Source organism: Ursus maritimus, unplaced genomic scaffold, assembly GCF_017311325.1.
Source record: "Ursus maritimus isolate PB19 unplaced genomic scaffold, ASM1731132v1 scaffold_4, whole genome shotgun sequence".
Lineage (NCBI taxonomy): Eukaryota > Metazoa > Chordata > Mammalia > Carnivora > Ursidae > Ursus > Ursus maritimus.
Genome location: NW_024426552.1, coordinates 17,881,039 through 17,903,447, shown reverse-complemented (window position 1 = coordinate 17,903,447; position 22,409 = coordinate 17,881,039). Strand labels below are relative to the sequence as shown.

General features: G+C 40.4%; 1 protein-coding gene across 4 annotated transcripts in view; it reads right to left on the bottom strand.

Annotated features, from left to right (window-relative positions):
* The window catches only part of LOC103673071 (amyloid beta precursor protein), a 256,172-nt gene that overhangs the window by 139,075 nt on the left and 94,688 nt on the right, over positions 1-22,409 (bottom strand). For all 4 annotated transcript variants that reach the window (XM_040621078.1, XM_040621080.1, XM_040621079.1 and 1 more), the window contains exons 4-5: positions 11,728-11,840; positions 9,682-9,875 (exon numbers count right to left, since the gene is read on the bottom strand). In XM_040621078.1, the coding sequence (XP_040477012.1) occupies positions 9,682-9,875; positions 11,728-11,840 (307 nt within the window). The remainder of the gene's footprint in view (positions 1-9,681; positions 9,876-11,727; positions 11,841-22,409) is intronic.

The following is a 22,409-nucleotide window of genomic DNA, read 5'->3' as shown; positions in this document are numbered from 1 at the left end:
CTAAATAAAAACATATCCATATGAACAAAAACAAACAGAACCACAAAATTTACAATGAGGTCAAATGATAGGTGATTTCCCTAACTCAAAACCTTCTGAAAAAGTGTGATACACATAATGGAAAAATATTTTCATTGGAGAGCCTCCCATGCCTCTAAATATATTGAATATTTCCAGATCATTTTGCCCCAGAAAATATGCTAATATTTACTGTAGTCAAAATGGAGAGCAGTGATACTAATAAGAGGAAAAATATCTGACATAATGATGTGAATTAATGAAGTAACTGGGTAGTAATAGGAAGCCTCAATCACCCATTGTATTTGAGTGCATTTTGATGATGGTCTTTTAAGCTATGGCTGCAGTTTGGACGGTTTGTTTTCATCTCAAGCATTTCCATCTGTACAAAAGCTGCACTCAAGAGGCGGACTCCTGGGGTGTCTGCTTTTCTGTCCACAGGAGATCAGGGGTTTTAAAGCATAACTTCCCAAGCTTTTCCAGTCCTGAAGAAGCCTCTAAACCAGTTTCTCAACCTTGGCTCTATTGACATTTCTTTGTTGTGGGGCCATTCTGTGTGTGGTGGGAGGCTTAGCAGTATCCCTGGTCCCTACCCACCAAATGCCAGGAGCACCCACCCCCGAGTTGGGGCAACTCAAAATGTGGACAATTCCAAAGGTCCCCTGGGCAGCAAAGTCACCCCCAGTTGAGAACTACCATTCTACACTGATGTTTATATTCATTTTTAAAATCACCCAGTGGTTGCCAACAGCTAATGGACTGAGCTAGTCTCATGACTGTAACCTGTACTTCCTAAAATTTTTGCCTAATGTTCTTTATTTTTGGTAAAGAGCTCCAATTTAACACCAGGGAACAAAAAAATGCTTGCTTGGTTCAAATAGGAAAGCTGCTCTAAGAATGGACATTATTCAAAAGCTCAGAGAGAGATGAATCTTACCTTCATTTGGAATCCCAATCTTATTTCATTTTAATCTATTTTATTTCATTTTTTGAAGCAATGAAAAGATATTCAAGTAGTAACTACACTAATGGTGCTAAGCAATTGTTAAAAATATTCCAGAGGTCCCAGCATTTTTTTTTCAGTATTTCTAACTTAAAAATAGTTAGAGATGTCTGATGCAATTTAACTTAATTATTGCATATCTGGAATGTTATTTCCGGGTAGTTTTTGTTTTAAAGCCCCATTAGTTTAACCCTGAGTTACCAACTATGCCCGTCTGTATTTGATGTGAATACCAATTCAATTTAACTCAAATATTTGTTAAGCCACTAGTTTGCAGAAAATTAGGCCAAATGTCTTAAGGTGTAAAGTCACACAGGTCTCCTAACAAATGTAAACCCGTGGTAAGTACAGTAGGCTATTAACCCTCAGAATACCAGCAAGGTCCACTAGACATAATCTTACCTTTTGAGTTTCATTTTGAGTAGTTCTTGTAGGGGTCAATATTTCTGACTTTTACTCTTTTTTAGGGACATTTTATTTTTAAGAAATCAAATAAAGCTCACTTTATCTTATAATTACTTTCATCTGTCCACTGCAACTTTTTACATACCTAAAATTTTTTGCAACATTTTCAACATCCCAAGAATTATTTCACCATTATTCGTTAACTATTTCCGACTATATTGAAGAAGACCAAATAATATGAAAATGAAAGGATGAGGAATTGCCTACAAGGATGAGGCAACAGGGAAATCATTACAGGTTTTTTTCTGGTGTTCCCAAAATATTACATCACCTTTCCAGAAGGTATGGAAGAAGTCAGGAGTTTCCATCGAACACAACCAAAAATCACAAATGTTCATTTTCCACATTAGCAAATAGGAGAAAAGTGACAGGAGGTACTTTACAAATATTGAACAAATTGGACTATGAATGAAATTGATCACAGAAACGAGACCTCAGACCATGAGTCTTCAGATGACGATATCCTAGATGGCTTTTCTCAGGCCCAAGAACTGAAAAGTGAGCAATGTTAGAATTCTAAGGAAAAAAAGGAAAGCATTCTCATGCACGTTGTCATTCAACAGGAAGGATGACACCATTCACTGTTTTTGCTAAGGAAATGTGTGACAGTATTTTCTCCTCTTTATGCTTGCAATAAATTTTATCATGTTTAGGCCACAAATATTTTGGATACAGTTTGGAGGCAGACAAATACCAACAGCAGGAGTGACTACAAAGGTGATCAGAAGTAAAGAACCAATGTAGAAATGGAAAGAAGAAAACAAAACAAACAAAAAACCAGACTGATGATTCTAATGGGTGTTTGTAAGTCCAAACTTAGAAATATTTTCTAATTATGGACAGAAAGTGGTTCTCTCTCTTCAACAAAATTAGGACTTCTCCATGTTTTAAAAGTATTGATTTTTTACAATTATCAAGTGAAAATGCAAGAAAAAACCAAGGAGTACAATAGGCTGTAACCTAATAGAGATGTATTTTAAATCTGCAGTCGGTATGTATAAGACGAATATATTCCAGGTCCATGCACAGTAGGTGACTAATTAGCAGCTAGCTGCATTCAAAGCATACTGCCCGTTTCAGAAATCTCTACCTTCAAAACCAGGAAAAGATGGAATAAAACTCTGGGTTTACTATATTAAATTTTAATTCAAATTAAAATATTGACCATATTAATTATTAAAATTTCTAAGTGAAGTTATTTTTCACTATCCCTTTATTCTTACTTTTGCAAAATAATTTAAAATATAAGAAATTATAATACTATAAAGGGTCCTCAGTACCTAGATAAGTCAGTGGTGCTGGGCTGGCTTTTTTTTTTTTTTTTTGGCTGCACCCAGCAGCCCAGAGCCGGACAGGAGGCTCCATCTCAGGATCCTGAGATCATGACCTGAGCTGAAATCAAGAGTCAGACGCTGACCTGACCTTGTCACCCAGGCGCCCCTGGGCTGGCCTTTATGGTAAAGTGCAGGACAAGGCAGGTGGGAGTGATTTTCAGCTAACTGGGCTCACTGAGCACTGTAAGGTATGGTGTTTTCCCAGGTGTGCACACATGTGTATACACACACACACACACACACACACACACACACAGGGTTGAGGCAACCTTCATCAGCCAAAGAAAACTCTCCTGGGCCACAAAATACAGCTCAAAGAAGGGCGTGGTGAGATGCAGTCAAAAGCACTCAGTCATCTGCATCTGTGTTAAGTGGCTTTTTTTTAATTAAAAAGAAAAAAATATATCATCTCATTATCTAAGAAGACACATTAGCTTACCTCTCATTACAGTCTCACCAACATTTGCAACCCTGAAAACAAGAAACTATGTCACCTCAGATTCTGCTTTGCGTGGGGGGAAAAAAAAAGCGAGGACCTACTCCCGTTAGGAAAAGTGCTATCAATAAAAGAATGAGAGGGTCTTTCCTTATGCTATTTGCTGTACAAATTCAACAAACCCCGTGGATGATAAGGTTTTTCGGGTAGATTCTAAGTTCCAGGTGGGAGCACACTGGCCCTCTGGATCTGCATTCCCAAGGCCTGGCTGCATACATTAGTGTCCTAATGAATCTTCCCATAGAAAAATCCTTACCCATGATGACTGGAATCTGTATACTAGTGACATAAGCAAGCTGCATTACTGATCCCTCAAATAGGTATTTTGAGGTGGTCTGAGAACTGAATCACTGTAACACTGCAGAAATAAATACTGAGTTATTTACAAAAGAACTTTGGGAACAATAACTGATTTGTCCACATTCAATCTCTTGAAAGACTTACCTCTTTTTCAATAAGGTCGTAAAACAGAGCTCATCCCATGCTTTTCTAAATGCCACATTTGCAATAGGAACACACTCACCTCCTATCAGAACAAATCTCATTAACCACCAACCAACAAAAGTGTATTCAACTGTGGATCAAATTTCGTTTCTGGGAAGATCAGAGTGAGGCTTTATTTTCTTGTCTTCCAGAACTGTCGTATGGTGTGTTCCCCGAGGACACGTTACATAAGACGGGTTCAATTCCTGCTATGATTCTGCATTTCAAGTGTCACAAGGAGAGCTAGCTCCTGGAACAAGGAAGTGCCGGGTGGCAGGAGCCCAGTTTGCGTGCAGGTCAGCGATACAACACCTCTTCCTTGGCTGACCTGCTTCGCCAGATGAGAGTAAAGGCATATATGCCCGCAGGGCTAACAGAAAAGCGCACTGAACGATGAGGTGCTACAAGGGACCTGATATCCTAATTATATGAAAGTTCAAAACAATTCTTTCACATTTTGAAAACATGGCACAGTTACAAAGTAATAAAAAATTTAAGAGTTCAACCTTAGAGTGTATCACTGGGCTATCTATATAGTCCGTCGTCTTCATGGAAAATCAAGGGTGATGAGAAATTTGAAGGATCTGAAGCTACGACGTCCTGTCCAGTGGCCACCAGCCAAGTGGGACTATGAGCATTTGGAAGCAGAGTGAAAGGGGCTGTACGTATAAAATACGCACTAGATTGTGAAGACCTTGTGTGAAAGAAATAAAAAAAAATAATGCTAAATATCTCATTAATACTCTTTCCACATTGTTTACATGTTGAAGTGATAGTATCCTGAATATACTGGATTATTGTTAAAACTGATTCCCCAGCTGCTTCTTGCTATTTTAAAAGCGGCTATTAGAAAGCATCAACGGGGGTATCTGGCGGGCTCAGTCTGTAGAGCATGTGACTCTTGACCTCCGGGTTGTGAGTTCAAGCCCCACACTGGGTCGCAGAGATTATAAATAAATAAACTTAAAAAAAAAGTATAAACATGCATTATGTGGCTCACATTATATTTCTACAGGACACATCTGAGCTAAAACCAAGAGAGATTCTGTAACACCTATTTATGGACCATGAAGGCCTTACCAAAAGCTGTGAAAATTTTTTTTAAAATAAATAATTGAATTTGGTTAATATTTCTCCAAGACCAGTGCATAAGACATTTTTGGTACATAAACTGTAGTTTGGATTCTGTCAGATAAAAAGAGAAATGACTGCAATTAAATGGGAGAAAAGTCCATATAAATAAAATAAAACATATAAATAAAATAATATAAGGCAAAGGTAGGACAGTAAAGCCAAGTATTTCAAGGGATAATCAGAGAAGACTTGCAAAGGAGGTCTTTTTGGGTGAATGTTAAAAAATACACAGGATTTTACAGCTCATGATAAGAGGTAGCACTTGAGAATTTACAAGCATGGAGGAATTATCTGGGAAAAGGAATGAAGCAATTTGTGGGTCAGGCAGAATAAACGCCAAGTAATGGGAAGAGAAGTCAAGGTATGACGAGTCCTGTAAGACAAAAAGCACGCGGGTAACAGGAGGTGCGAGGCGCTCACGTGGGAAGGAATGATCAGAGGAGTTCGCGTCGAAGCAGGTAAAGCACCATCTGAACCCAGGCAGCGGCGGCCGTTCCGGGAGCAGACAGCACTCTCCAGGTGGAGGCGAAGGAGCAAATGCGAAGGGAGACGGAAAATAACAGAATGGATATGTGAGTGGCGTATAAGCATATGAGGAGATGCTCCACATCACGTCGTCGGCAAATACAAATTAAAACAAGACACCACTACGCGCTTACTAGCATGGCCCGAACCCAGAACAGTGGTGACACCACGGGCTGGTGAGGAGGTGGAGTGACAGGAGCTGGCCCTCATTGCCGGTGCGAATGCAAACCAGGACAGCCATTGGGAAGGCAGTCTGCCAGTCTTCCATAAAACTGAACATACTCTGGGGCGCCTGGGTGGCGCCGTCGGTTGAGCATCCGACTCTTGCCTTGGGCTCAGGTCACGATCTCAGGGTCGTGGGATGCAGCCCTGAGTCGGACTCTGTGCTGAGCACGGAGCCTGCTTAAGATGCTCTCTCTCGGGGCTCTGGGGTGGCTCAGATGGTTGAGCGTCTGCTTTCGGCTCAGGTCATGATCTCCAGGTCTTGGGATCGAGCCCTGCGTGGGCCTCCCAGCTCAGCGGGGAGTCTGCTTCTCCCTTTGTCTGCAGTTCCCCCTGCTTGTGCGCTCGCTCTCTCTCTCTCAAATGAATAAATAAAAAATCTTAAAAAAAAAAATGCTCTCTCTCCCTCTCCCCACCCCCACTCGTGTGTGCTTGCTCTCTCTCTCTCTGTCAAAAACAAAAAACAAAAAAAAAAAACTTTAAAAACAACAACAATAATAACAACAAAAAACCCTAAACATACTCTTACCATACAATCCAGCAACTGGGTTTCTTGTTATTTAGCCACAGGAGCAAAAAACATAGGTTCACACAAAAGCTTGCACGTGGATGTTTATGGCAGGTTTATTCACACGGCCCAAACTTAAAAGCAATCAAGCTGTCCTTTAGGAGGTGAGCTGATAAACTATATACATCCAGACAATGGAATATTATCGCGCACTAAAAAGAAACAAGCTATCAAGCCATAAAAAGACACGAAGGAACCTTAAATGCTTATTATTAAGTGAAAGAACCTTATCCGAGAAAACCTACAGACTGTATGAGTCCAACTCTATGACAGTCCAGGAAAGGTAAAACTATGAAGACAATCAACGAAAGATCAGTGGTTGCTAGGGTTGAGAGGGTGGGAGGGTTGACCAGGTGCGACACAAAGGATTTTCAGTGAAAATACTCTGTATGATACCATAATGATGGCTACATGTCATTATGCACTCGTCCTAACCCACAGAATGTACAAGAGCAAGAGTGAGCTGAGCCCTAACTGTAAAGTAGGGATTTGGGATGATCACGTGTCAGCTGTAACAAATGTACCGCTCTGGTGGGAGCCGTGGATGTTAGGGGAGGCTACCCATGTATGAGGGGGGAGGGGATGATGGGAGCTCTCTGTACCTTCTGCTCAATTTTGCTGTAAACCTAAAACTACTTTAAAAAAAATCTTTAATAAATTATTTTTTAAAAATCCAAGAAACGGAGTGAAGGTAATCAAGTGGTATTCAGATAGAATACAATTACAGTAGGGAAAATGGGAAATAAAGAAATGGAAGAAGGTACAGAGAGATGTCGAGGTAGAGAAAATTCATTAATTTACTCAACAAACATGTACGAGTGCCTACTAACCCCCACATACCATGATGTAGCAATTCAGACAAAGGACTGTGAAGGGGTCATCTGTGGAGCGTGAAGGAGAGTGATGGACTCTCCCTGTGGAACCAAGGAGAATGAAGGTGGCTTGGATCAGCTGCTATGTGGAAGGAGACAGGTCATCAAAGAGTGATAATTCAGCACATCTACTAACACAAAGATCCCAGCTGATGTTACAGCATGAATAAGAAATGGAATTAACTGATAGGGTTACATGACATGATACATCAACCTTACAAAACTCAGAAGCAATTAAAGGGAGAAATGACTTTTTCCCAAAAATGAAAGATTGACAAAAATATGGTGAGAAAATGTGAAGGGTATCAACAAGTCTAGGATATTCGAATGAATAGGAAAAAATGGTTATCCACTGGGTCCATCCAGGTTAGAAAGGACCCTCCCTCCCAACCAAGAAGAGAGAAGAGAAGAGAAAAAAAAGAAAAGGAAAGCAAAGAAAAAGAGGATAGTGGGGGCACCTGGGTGGCTCAGTGGTTGTGCACGCTCTCGATCTTTCTCACTCTCTCCAATAAATAAATAAATCTTTTTTTTTTTTTTTTTGAAGTAGGTTTTATAAGACATTCAAAAATGTGTTAACTGGGAAAGAAAGAGGGCCTGGTAAAAGCCTGTTACTCTCAGGATACAACAGAAATACCTATTCTTAATTAGAAAAGTCACTGAATGGTCACAAATGGTGGGTCACCAACCTCGATACAGGGTTATAAGTGCACAGCTAACTCTCATTTTAACAGCAGTCATGGAGCTCTCTTAGTTTACTTGCCATTATTTGGATTGTTTGTTAAGTACAGAGTCAATGGAGTGATGGGAAATGAGCACGTATCTAACAGACTGACCAAAGAAAATGGCCGTCCAACTTTAAAATCCCCTTTTAATACTGGTTGCACTGTCATAACGTAGTAATAGCCCTCATGACAAGAATTCTCTCAAGAACTCATTCTGAAACTTCCAAATCTAGATATGACTGAGGAAAAAATATGCAAAAACTATCATAAAAGCCATTAAGAACTAGGCAATTCCAACTTTTAGAGAAAGCAGTGATTAGATCCAAACCAACAGACATTTCTACACCTGGCTCATGGAATACAGGTGAGGGACCAGCCATGGTCCAGAACACAATCAGTCCATCCCAGGGAAAAAAGCTCAGATGCCTTCCCACTGGCAAAACCTGCTCTCCCTGAGGTTTCCTGCCCTCGGAGGAGTTTATTCCACTGAACTTTAAACTTTTACAGAGAGAAATATTGTGAAGCATACAGTTGATTTTCACCTTATTTCTTCTCTTGTTCTTTGTAATTCACTTATTTGTTTGTTTAGCTTTATGTCCTGCTACACTGAATACAATTTTTCTAAATCTAGCAAAGAGGTAACACGAAAGAGCTTAACTAACAAAAAAAGTTACAGTAAAATTGGATAATAGTCACCAAAGAGAAGCCTGACATTATTAACTGATAAGAAACAGCACACTGGGGGGGCACCTGGGTGGCTCAGTCGGTTAAATGTCCAACTCTTGGTTTCTGCTCAGGTCATGATCTCAGAAAATCTACTTGAGATTCTCTCTCCCTCTGCCCTTCCCCCCTGCCAACTCCCTCGCTCTCAAATAAATAAACAAATCTTAAAAAAGTATATGTTTGTAAAATATACAATATATATTTGTAAAATATAGTTGTTTCTGTAAGATTATTTTTAAAAATTCTACAAAATACGTTATAAAAAGTAACTGACTCTGTAAGTCAGAAAACTTTACAGTAATAACCGTAAGTCTTAACAATTCATACTTATGTTCTTTTGGAAAATCTGTGATACCGGGGAGTATCTGAAGGGATCCTGGAGAAAAAGGAGAAGTGAGATCATCATCACCGCTGGGGGATGACACAGCATGAAAATGAAGATGGAACCAGATGGTCTTTCTAACCCCAGAATTCTAGTTTTATAATTTTAGTATCTGAATATAGATGTTTGCTTTTAATAAAAAACAAGAATCTAGAAGTTATGGGATTAAGATCCCAAAGGAAAAAGAGGTCAAAATATAATTCTTAACTATCATGAAACCAGAGAATAAAGAATTTTAAGCAAACACTTATGAATGCCTCTGACTTCATTCACAAAGGAAGAGATGATTAAAGGCCAAAACCCCACAAAGACAAACAAAAAAGCTAAAACCAACTGTTCTTAACAAAAATTCAGATTTTGTTAATGACTGATGAAATAATCCTAAAATCTTCTCAATTATAGACCAAAACAGAAGGCCAGTCACACACTCAGGATTTCAATTCTCTACGGAACTACATCTTACACTATTAGTGGAATTTTGATCCCAGCTTTGGAGATGAAAATAAAATAATTAAAATTAACTCAGTGATGGTGATCGATTAGATTAAAATTACACAGTTGGCCGTAACCATAATAGGAATTCATGGTTAGATTTTTTTCCTCATAAAAGCAAACTCTTGACAGGAGTGGACAAAGATCCTTTTAATGAGAAATGGAAAGATACATTTATAGAACAAAACTATATGCTAGATGTTCTGGCATCTAAGAGAGAACAAAGACAAAGGCCGCCTTACCTCCCGTCTGCATAGTCTGTGTCCGCTCCGCCCCACCAGACATCCGAGTCATCCTCCTCTGCGTCGGCTGAGTCAATATTGTCACTTTCCTCGGCCAGCGGGCAACATACAAATTCCACCCCTCGGAACTTGTCAATTCCACAAGGCAGCAACATGCCATAGTCGTGCAAGTTGGTACTCTTCTCACTACAGGTCTATAGAAGGTAAGGAGAACACAGTGAGGGGGGCAAAGTAGATTTGCTTCACTGTAAGAAAATCCCAAATATAATCATCAACAGAGAGAGACCCAATATTTCAAGAAACAGTTTCTCAATGGAAAGGGCCATTTGCTTTTTTGAGTGGATTTACAAGTTTCTTTAGCACAGACTACTTTGGTACCCTTATTTTTTTAACTTATTTCATAAAGGTATGTTGTTATACTATAACTATTATAAAAACAATCGGAATGGAAACTCTTTAGGAAAGAAGGTATAGAAGAGCCTGTGGGGTGAATGGGTATCAGAGAACCAATGCTCTGTGGTGTCATTAGTGCATCAGGAAGACATGATGGCTCCATGTATGTCCCCAGCCTACTTCCTCCTCTAGTCCACATGGATGCGGACGTATCTCATTCTAGAAATTCAAACTCTTTTGGCTCACTTCCAGAATAACAATCCTGGGAAGAAAAGAAAAGTATCCTCTGCTATGAATCAAAACTTACAGTCCAAATTAGAGATTTCTCCATCAACATCTTTTTGCTTTCCTGGGATTTGCTAAATTTGCACAAATCGAGATTCACATAAAGCTTTGAAAGCATCCACTGGTGACGGAGGAAAGATTAATAATTCAACACATGGATAAACAATGAAAATATTACAGAGTGTATTTTGACCTCATAGGAATTAAAGTCATTTTTGTTTCTTAGTAACAACTTTTTTTTTTTTAAACTCAAGAACAAATGAAAATGAAATTATCAGATGGGTAACTGAGCTTCAAATTATCTGGTTTGTTTTCTTAAGATCCAAAAAGCTCTTAAACATCCAAATCTCATTTTCCTATAAAGGAAATTTTGTTTCACAGTAAGTTGGAACACATTATTTTATAAAAGGCAAAATTAATGCTAATTCTTAAGTGGTGTTTTTTGCCTAACACTTCAAAGCTATCTGAGCTAGATCAGGGTTTCTCACTCTCAGTACTATTGATATTTTGGGTCAGATAATTCTTGGTGGAGAGAGGCTGTTCTGTTCACTGAGGAATGTTTAGTAGAATCTCTGACCTCTAGCCCCCAAATGCCAGTAACACCACCACCTCCAACTGTGACAACCAAAAATGTCTCCAGACATTGGCTCATGTACCTGGGGAGGGATGAGGGAACAAAACTGACCCCATTTGCGAAGCACTGATGGGACAAAGGAGCCTAATTCTAGGAGACTGATCTTCCACAACAACTATACACACTTACTAGAAAAATTTCATAATATACCAAAGGGACAAAGCAGTTTTGAAGACAACAGTAAGTGACATTTGATGCTAATTGTTTTATGTTATTTATCCACTTTGCCAAAAGCAGGGGTCAACAAAGGTTAGGACTGGTGCCACAGATTCAACCACGATAGAAAAAAATGAAGATGTTAGCATGGCATGGTGAACGCAAGACTGCATGCCGTAACTCAGAAACTCTTACTATCGGACAAGCTATTTCCTGTTTTACCACTGCATTCCCCAGTAGATGATAGGAGAAAAGGTCAATTTCAAAAACTTGGTATAGGACAAAAGAAAACAAGAGGTAAATAAAACATAATTTGGGAAAAGAGGTACATTTTCAGGTTTATGGCAAGTATAATAGTTTCTAGTTTATAAAACATGGCAGAGACATATAATAAATCTAACTAAATCTGGCTTTGACTCTTCAAAATTACCCGTGGATAGTTTTTTCTTTTTAAAATAAGAAATATAACTTATTCATCAACACGGCTACTGCCTGAAAATATCTTCTACAATGGCTTTCATTGCACATGTCGCCAGGAAATCTTCACTTTAGACGAGGAAAGAATGTCCGGGCTGTACCTCTTTGGCGACAGTGTGCCAGTGAAGGTGAGTTTCACAAACGTCCATCCTCTCCTGGTGCAGGAATTTGCACTTGTCGGGAACAAGGAGGGCGTCACTTACAAACTCGCCAACTGCAAGAAAAGGAAAATGCTCACGTCATTCCATCTGCATCACAGGGCTCTTGTCCCTGGGTCGTTATCAAGGAAAGACAGGCTAAAATACTTCAGAAGGTATACACAGCTTTTGAATGACGAAGTAATCAATCCAAGAAAGGCTGGTACCCTTAGAATGCTGAGTCCTGTGTCCTGAGGTCAGTTCCTTGCCACGTAATCCTGATGGTTAAATTACTTCCCACATGTGTTAAGTGAAATCTTTATTTGATTACTATGAAGCTCTGACTGCAAAGTTAATCATACAAAAAGCTGCCATTCAGCTGCAACAAGGGGAAAAAATACAGACTGACACTGCGAGGCAATCATTGAGCGGAATCAATATAAATAATTGTCCTTCCCTCCTTCTTGGACATTTTATCTGTTCATAAGTTAATAGAAAATGTAGCATTTTTCTACTTCCTAAACAAACAAAAATCTATATATATACATAGTTTACATATATGACACACACACACAGAGTGTAATTCAATTAAATTATGAACACTACTGCTTAGATTTTTGCTGTATTTTTAAAGAAAATGTATATCACACAAATTATTTCTAGCATAACTGTTACTGCAGATAGAAAGGTATTATATAAAGTCCTACAAGAACGCTTACATTCTTATGAGGATAAAAGTTGGATAATTACAGAATGTAAGCTATGAGCTTAAGTTTTGTTTTGTTCACTACAGTAACTCTAGCTTTTAGCAAGATTCTGCCCACAGAAGGCAACGGATGTCCTGATGAATGAAGACATTAAATGCTGTAATAGAGAGGTGCCTGGGTGGCTCAGTTCGTTAAGCGTCTGCCTTCCGCTCAGGTCGTGAACCCAGGGTCCTGGGATCGAGCCCCGCATCAGGCTCGCTGCTCAGCAGGGAGTCCGCTTTTCCCTCTCCCTCTGCCCACTTGAGCTCTCTCACTCTCTCTCTCTCTCAAATAAATAAGTAAAATCTTCAAAAAAAATTAAATAAATGCTGTAATAGAGATGAAGACGGTGCTGGGCCTACGGAGTGAACACATTCGCTTGGGTGCACTGGGAAAGAACTCGAAGTAGAAACAACGTCACAGATGAGGCTACAGGGAGGAGGAGGAGTCCACCGTGTAGAAAATGAATGGAAGCTCCAAGATGTAAGGCCAGCATCTATCTTATTTAACATTCCACTCCTGATCCCTGGCTCAGTTCTGGCAAACATGACCATCCTGATAGATGGATGGATGAATGGCAAAAGGCACTTTGAAATGAGGGCAAGTCCTGTGTAAAAGAGAGGAAAAAGAAAGGGCGAGGCATATTGTAGAGAGGGCAAAAGTCCAACGTGGCTGGAACACCAGGTGCGTGTGGAAGGGAGTGCAGAAGTAAATGAGACTGGAGGAAACGCTGGGCTCTTAACTGTAAGATCTAAAGTTCTGGATACCACTTTGGAGGCAACATAAGCCCAAAGATACTTGAAACAGGAATGCCATGCTCAAGTTGGTCTTTCCGATAAAACTCTCTAATCAAGTGAGCGGAGGGAGACAGCTGACTAGGGCGCTGCAGTCCTTCGGGCAAGACAGGCAAGAACAGATTTAAACCAAATAAACAGGGAACACAAGTTGTCCACACTCCAGCAAGGAATGAATTTTTTTTTCTTTCACAGTGGGTTAACACCAAATTTTCTGAAAAGGACCATAAAGAGTGATGAAGACCTTGAGAGGGAAAAGAAAAAAAACCTTTTTCTATTCCCATTACAGAAAAGTGTTCTTTAAGACTTGGTGTCCATAAAGGCGTTTAAATTTGAGTCTGTTTCTAGCTCAAACACTTAAGATGTCTCATGATATTTGAGGACTTATTTTAATAAATAATATTTAGATAAAAACCTAAGCAAATCATAGGGGATGAAGAGCCCTTCATCTTGTCATTCCTTAAATCTTTAAGACAATGCACGATGCCCACAGCATGGTACTGTGAGTCACAGAGAATGCGAGAATTATGAGACGTGATGCCCCCAAAAGGCTGTGGGTGCTGCTTGTGGGAAAGGAGCCCATGAGTCCTGGGAGCCTATGCCAAGGTGGTGGCCGGGGCCTCACGGGCAACACTGCACCTCAGCTCGACAGCAGCTGTGCGACAAATCTCTTACAGTATCAACCTTACTTCCCAGGGGAGAAATGCCTGCCAAGAAACGTGTCTAAGGCCACCTGCCCTCAGCAGATAATAACCTCACCCCAGAGATGAACATTAAGGTACGCAGTTTAGGGAAAGAAATAATAATGCAACGGACATCACATTTTCCCCCCTTTACTTTTACTAAGAATACTATCAAACAAACCAAAACCATGAAACTAAATCCCCCATGAGCTGGAGAATGGAAAATAAAAGTAATCTCATCCAAAGCCAATACACCTTCCCCAGGTGGACTCTTCAAGGTTTGTCAGGATAGGCAATCAACTGCAGCTGTTAGCAAGGATACTTGATACCTCAGTGTCCCGATTTCCAAGGCCACACAAGAGGAGTGAAGGTGCCTTCTTCACTCACAGGCTCTGGTCAGTCAAACCATATTGCCGTATTTACAAATGTCCAACACAGTAAGTGATTTTTTTTTTTTAATTTTACAATTATTGGAAAGATTAAATGCCTGGCCCAAGGCTATTAAGTCAGTTCATGAGACAATCAGGAGCAGGTATCAGACACTCTCAACCTCGACCTGAAACAGTCCTTGCAGCATAAACTGGTCAACAGCTGGCAAACAATAGAGTGTCTGGTTTTACTTGCCTGGAGGCCAGGCTGCTAAAGACTAGATTTTACCGCAAAGCCAAAGTCGTGGAAAGATATTTGCCTTGGTAAAATCTCATGTTCCTCAAAAGGACATGTATTGCATTAATTTGTAAAAAGATATTAGAAATTTTTTTTTAATTTGCAAAAAAACATTTCACTTAGCATTGTAAAGATGCTCTTAGGTTTCTAATAATGTACATAGCCAAGAAATATATGCCCCCTGAATGAGAATGCTTTTTTTTTAAAGAATAAATACTGGTTATTTAATAAGCCCTCAGGCCAAGAAATATATGCCCCCTGAATGAGACAGCTTTTTTTTTTTTTTAAGGATAAATACTGGTTATTTAATAAGCCCTCAGGACTAATGGCAAAATAGGAAACTCATTGTACTTTAACATAACATTAAAATAAAACTTGGCAATGACTATGTGGTTTTACAGCCCTGCTTAAATTACTTTCAAAATTGATGAAACGTACCAGAATGTTACACATCCGAAATTTCAAGCAATTAAACCACAAAAATCTGTTAAAAATTTTTAGTAAAGAATTAAAGAGGAGTGGTAAAAATATAATGACTCCTTTCTCATAAACTAATTTAGTATAAAATGGCTTATATGCTCTCCCCTTATAATTCTAAAAGAATTATTCTTAACAACCCATGATACAACAGGGGACATATGGGAACTCTCTGTACTCTCCATGTCGCGTTGCATGAATCTAAAATTGCTCTAAAAAATAGTTTTTTAATTAAAAACAAAAACCCTAACAGTACGTACCTGGAGTTTCCATATAAAACTATGTATGCTTTTATTTATTTATTTTTATTTATTTTTAAAGATTTTATTTATTTATTCGACAGAGATAGAGACAGCCAGTGAGAGAGGGAACACAAGCAGGGGGAGTGGGAGAGGAAGAAGCAGGCTCATAGCGGAGGAGCCTGATGTGGGGCTCGATCCCGTAACACCGGGATCACGCCCTGAGCCGAAGGCAGACACTTAACTGCTGTGCCACCCAGGCGCCCCGTATGCTTTTATTTTTAAAATAAACCTTCTGGTTTCTTTGGTCTGATCGTTCAGGTAAAACACACACACACACACACACACACACACACACACACACCTTTGAACAGAATTCAAGTGAAAGAGATTGAAATGAATGAAGTACCATAATGAGAAATCATGTTCCTGTTTATTTTGACCTCTGGGACATCTGGCACCCGTGAATCCTAGTGCATAAATTCATCAATATTATACTGTGCAAGTTTATTGATAATCATACAATCTGGTCTCTTATTTAAAAAAAAAATCACAATTTATATCACACACATACACACACACACACACACACACACTCCAACTGAAAGGGGATTTTCAAAGCTAATGAACGAGATCTGCGTTTGGCCAAAAAGTCTTGGCAAGATGAACAATGATGTCCAGTTCAATTGGGACTCGGCAGGCCTTAATCCACTGGCTCTTTGGTGGTCTTTGAGAGGGTTGTCTAGCTCAAATTACCTCATTTTGCAGATGGGAGGCAAAGAACCCAGGTCAAGTGGCTTGCCCACAGAGCCAACTGGCAGTGGACATGGTCTAAAAATCTGGGTCTCTGGGTTCTCCATCCAAGAGTGGTAACTCAACTCACTATCATTTAAACTCTGGTCGAAATAAGTAACTTGCCAAATTCCCTTTGGCTTTTACCAAAGTAGATTCACTTTTAAACTATAAAATGCTTAAACGTTATCATATACAATGCGGTCCATTTGACAATAAAGCTAGATTTAAATTACCTAGCAAGCCATAAAAAACAGCTGGGAATGCACTGCATGGCATAGAACAGGACGCGTGATAAGCCGTGGCTTCAAGACCTGATGGGGGGCTTTCTCTCATACAACAAATCTGGTCCTGAGGCTGGGGCTGCTGCAGGCATTCAATGCCACCCTTATGGTCCAGGCTATTCCCATTTTCTGTACTGCCATCCTTAGCATGGTGGCTTTTGTCTCATGTTCCGTGGTCAGTAATGGTCACAGTTGCATGCAGGAAACAGGAGGAACAGGCCAAGGCATGATGGTTTTCTGTTTGGGTTTTTTTTTTTTTTTTTTTGCCTTCACACAGCTTTGCTGTTTCACATGGGATGGACTCCCTCCCTGTTTTCTACATCCTCTGTGCCATGACTATGTCATCTGGCCGTGCTCAGCTGCAAGAGAATCTGTGGGAGTATTTTCAGCTGAGCACATTGTCACTGTGAACAAAAAAAAATCTGGGATTCTTTTAGAAAGGGAGAAGTGGGAATAAATATTAAATAGGCAGGTAGCAGAGTCTCCCATACCAGGGAATTCAAATATAGGAATGTAGCTTTCAATTTCCGTGCCTTTTCAAAAGATAGATAATTCCAGGAAGAAGACAGAAGTGAATATGATGGGTTACAACTAAAACCACCAAGTCTCCGAATTCATGGCACAGGGAGAAATTTGGGGGGGGGGGGGGGAGGGATGGGGAGGAAAGAGCAAAATCGTGCACAGCTGAGACTGCTCAACTTTCAGAGTCTGAGTGGGATTGCACAGACTGATTAAAAGATTCCAGAACCATACATGAGAACTTCAAGTTACAGAGATCTCGGAATTAAAAAAGTGTTTCTATGAACTTGCAAATATTACGGTGGTGTTGGCCAGAATCATGGGGGAACAAACAGTGGGAATGTCTGAGGTCTATGCATTTCTGCCCAAGGGGTGTCCTTCCTTCCTGGTCCTTTAAGAGGTAAAGAGGATTCGGAAAAGGGGGGATGAGGAAGGGGGTCAGGGTCAGAATGTTCCAGCAACGTCGTCACCGAGTAATGGCAAAGCCCGTTTCCTTCCCTGTGCTATATATACTCCACCACGAGGGAGGAGACATGGCCCGGATCTGGCTCTTGAGGTAAGATGCCGACAGTTACAGCAATTCTGGACTCTGTGCCTGGAAATCACACAGCTGCTGCGGGGACATCACCTCACACCGTACTCGGAACCATGCCGATCTCACTGCATAAGGGCAGAATGAGCCTGACGAGTTACAGAATCAGCCCAGGTCACACATGGAGGCAATGGTGGAGCTGGGAAAGTGAGATGAGTTAACAGTCGGATAGCACTCAACTCAGTGCTCACTTATTTACTCTGATGATGATGATGATGATGATGATGATGATGATGATTTCCTCCCAGTATCCATTCACCAACCACTACTGTTTCTCATATCAATACCAATTACAAGGACAGAAACAACTACCCTTCATTGTTGACTGATCACCTATTATGCTCCTTCTGAAGGCAGTGAGGTTTTAGGCTCAGTACCTTATCACCGTACAGTTATAGTTCTATAGTTCTACGTTTGAGCATTGCTTATGATGTAATGGGTAATGGTCATGCCAATCCTGGTCAACACAGTGGGGTGGAGTCCCTCAGCACGGAATCCATGTGACCAATCTTTTCACCTTCTGTGCTGGGCTCTGGTCCTTGCTATGAGGGGAGGGGTTTCCTGGGATTCCCCTGGCAGTCAGTCTTTTATCCACTAACTTTTCATTGCATAATTTCTATTTTTAATTAATGCTGGATACAGGAGTGAACAAAACAGATGGAACTAAATGAAATTCTAGAAGGAAAAGATAAAAAAAAATAAAACAGAATGTCAAATGGTAATAAACACCATGGAGATAAAGCAGAGAAAAAGATAGGGATGGGGGAAGGGGAGATGTCATGCAGAGGAAGTGGAATTTTAAATAGATTTGTCAGGGAAAGCCTCACTGAAAATATAGCATTTGAGGGAAGGCCTAAGGAAGTGAGGGAACAAATCATCAAGATATCAGTGGGAGGAACATTCCAGGCAGAGAAAGGAACAAGTACAAAGGTCCTGAGATCGAAGTGCGCCTTGTAAGTTCACAGAACAGCAAGGAGATCAGTGTTGTCAGAGAGGAGTGATGGGGAGGAGGTCAGTGGGTGAGTGAGAGCGGACTGTATGGGGCCTTAAGCATTGCCCACACTCTGGCCAAAACCCTGAGTAACACAGGAAGTCTCTGGAGTGGTTTTCTAAGTGAGTTATTCTTGCCCTACAGGTCAAGATTGGGAGTAAAAAAACCGGTAGGGTGCTGTTGCAGTAATCCAGGTGGGAGATGACAGTGTCTTGGACGAGGCTGGTAGCAACAGAAATGGTGAGCAATAGTAAGATTCTAGATGTAGTTTGAGGCAGAATCTAAATGATCAAGTAAGGGCATACGAGAAAGAGAGTCAAGGATCTAACTTGTTTCTATTCCAGTAGCTAGAGGATACTTTATACAGAAGATGATGGAAAACAGGTCAGACAAGACCCTTCCATTTGTCCCTCATGGACGTGCAGACAGGTGAACACCATAGATTCATGTGCTTATTACCCTACACAATTACATACACGCATATCAAAACGAGAACTGTAGATTAATGTTTACTCAGGTAATTTTTAACTTTACCATTTCGGAGTTTCAGTCCATGGACAATTTTTCTTGAATTTGCTCATTACGTACCATTATTTTCTAACTTTCCCATGTTATCACACAGAAATTTTTCTGGGAGGCATTTGTGCTCAAGACATGGGAAGAATACTTACAGGGTAGCCAAACTATTTCTCAACACACCTCCCCATGTGATAAAACCGTGGTTAAGTTTTGCAGAGTAGGGAGTTACTGGGTTCTCCAAGAGGACAAAAGCATGAGTTACACATTGCTTTAAGAACTGACTGTTGGCTACCACCAACATTTCTTTATAACTATTACCAGACAGCAGTGAGAACGCAGAGCCTTCTTCACCTCGGAACTATTTGCCAGAGGGCAGACACTAAATGGATTATGTTAAGGTAAAGGCAAAGAAAAAAAGTGAAAAAAAGAAAAAAAAAGTGAAAACCATAAGTTTCACTTAAATTGTCTCTCTAATTTATTTGAGTGAAGGGAGCACAGCCTTATATACATACATAAATGCTGGGGTGAGTACAAGACAGAAATAGTGTTTGACCAAGGCTCTGAAAAACACTGGTCTCAAATAATGAAAACAGTTCAATGGATATATACTTAAAAGACAGAACACAATGAACATTTGTTAGCAGTTTTGCAGCTTTCAAAAAGCCTCACATAGGAATGAGTTAACAAGTCTGATAGAGCTATGCAAGTGTGCTGAAATTGAATAATTAACTAAATGGAGGGTGGATGGTAGAAGTCAGGCTTTTCACTGCTGGGAATGAGAATTTACAGACAAGCAAGGGGAGGAGGTGGAATGATCCATGGGGTAATAAGATAGGAGATCTGGAGATGTCAGGATGAACTCACATTTGGCTTAATATAGATACGATGCCTGGCTTTAAGGATACTCACAGATAGGTATAATACAAGGGTGTGTGTACACAAAGCTATTGCTTGCTCTGTCAGCTGAGAGGGCCCAGGGGCTAAGGCAGTCTGGTAGCAAAGAGCACACCCAGCTTCTGAGATCAGACGAGATCAGGCATGTTCGGGGTGGTATGGCGCTAGACTCATCTTGGTTTCTAATACCATTCTCCAATAAAAGGGGCCGGGGCTCCTTGGAGAAATGGCTGATTCTAGGACTGGTGCAGGATATTCACAAGATGAGTCTGGAGCATCTTGTTCAGGAAAAAAAAAAAAAAAAAAAAAAAAAAAAAAGAGGCTGTGTCAAATAAGCACAGCAGCCAACTAAAAAAGCTCCCAATGGCCAGGGCAGAAATAATATGAGCCATAAAATATATGAAGTAGTACTGGATTCTAACTCAATGTATTCGTAAGTCCAAATGACTGAATAAATAAATCAATGGGTGGAAAGAGACAAAACTGCAGAAGAATTCCAACTAATCTACATAGATACTCTGTCCTCAAAGAGGTGAAGCATAAATCTCTACTCCTTGATTGTAGGCTATGCATGGTGACCTCCCTTCTGAGTACAGCGCACAACAGGGGAACAGGGAGTAACTTTACACTGGAGAAACCTGACAAACACTACCCCAGCCATCATGGTCGGCAGTGACATACCAAGTTGGTAATATGTGCACTTACTATAGGATGAAAAGGCCACTTTACTTCTGTGGTCTTCTTTCCAAAAACCCATAACCCCAGTCTAACCATGAGAAAATTCCAACACAGGAGCACCCAACAAGATACCTGACTGGTACTCCTGGAAACTGCCAAGGTCATGAACAACAGGGAAAGTATGAGAAGCTGTCACAGCCAAGAGGAGGCTAAGGAGATCTGACAACCAAATGGAATGGGTTTCCTGAATGGGATCTTGAAAATAAAGAAAATCTGAACAAAGTATGGACTTTATTAATAACAATGTCTCACAATTGGTTCATTCATTGTAACAAATGTACATCTTAATGGAAGATGTTAAACTGGCTGAGGTGGGTATTTGGAACTCTCAATTTTCTGTAAGTCTAAAACTTAAAAGTTTTCTTAAAAACTTTTCTGGAAGTCTTCATATAAGATTTCATACCTATTTGCCTCTGCATCAACATTCTGGCCTTCAAAAGCATGGTTGTGAGATTATAGCTGAAAAGAAACAGGGGTTAGAAAGATCTTGCTAAATGTGGGCTTCTCTCCGATGGCACTTACAATGACTAAACAGAGCTTGGCTTTCGATTTTCTAGGCAAATCTCTCCCTGAATCATATGTGTGATGTGTAGTATTTAAATTCCATTTCAGAATTATCACACATATCAATAAGAAAGGAGATGCTTTGCTTTCCAAGTTTAACCTTGTCTTAGAAATGTAAACGTAACCCTTTACAAATGAGCAATTTCAGGCTTGAAGACTAATCTCTGCGTGGCTCATGACAGAGCCAGGCTGGACTCCAGGTCTGGCTGAACTGTAATCCTCACTACACCCCAGTGAAGCGTTACAACATTCCACAAATTCCGCATCATGGTTTCCTGGCCAACCGACCCTAGATTAGCTAAACTACATGGGCTCTTCCTGTTGTCTCTTTTACTGTATACTTGTAATCATTCCAACATCAGTTAAAAGATGGAATTATGAAAATAACGGCTGTTAAATCTTTCCAGATCAGGGGTGTGCAAACTCTGGTGTGCTGTGTCGGCACATAGCCTCACCCTTCCTCCCTCTCACCCCAGCACTGGGACCCCAGTGCCTCTCACCCCAGCACCTGATCTAGTGTGTGGGATGTGCCTGAAAAACAGACCTCCCCAGAGGGATTCTGATTCAGGTGGTTCAGGGGCCACTCTGAGAAATGATGTAGACAGCAGGGCTTCTCAAGATTCAGCACAGACACAAATCACCTGGGGATCTTATTAAAACGCAGTTTCTGATTGGACAAGCCCAAGGTGGAACCTAGTCAGCCCCTATAACAAGCTCCCAAGTGAGTCAATTTCGGCTGTTCCTTCAGGTAGCAAGGGGCCACTTAAGGTAATCCATTATAACTAATCTTATTAAGGTTGTGGTTTTTGTTTTTTTTAAAGTTACAGGTTATTATGAAACACTTTTTAGAATGGCTTGTCTTTTAATTTTTTTTTTTTTAAAGTAGGCTCCACGCCCAATGGGCGGCTCCAACTCACAACCCCGAGACCAAGAGTCGCACGCTCCACCGACCGAGCCAGCCAGGCACCCCTGGCTTGTCTTCTCCTTTTTCTTTTCACTGTGTTAGAAGACACATAACATAAAACTTACCAGTTTAGCCTTCTTAAGTGTACAGCTCAGGGGTGTTAAGTACATTTACGGGATCGTGCAACCAATCTCTCTTCATCTTGCAAAACTGACACCATACACATTAAACAATTCCCCTTCTC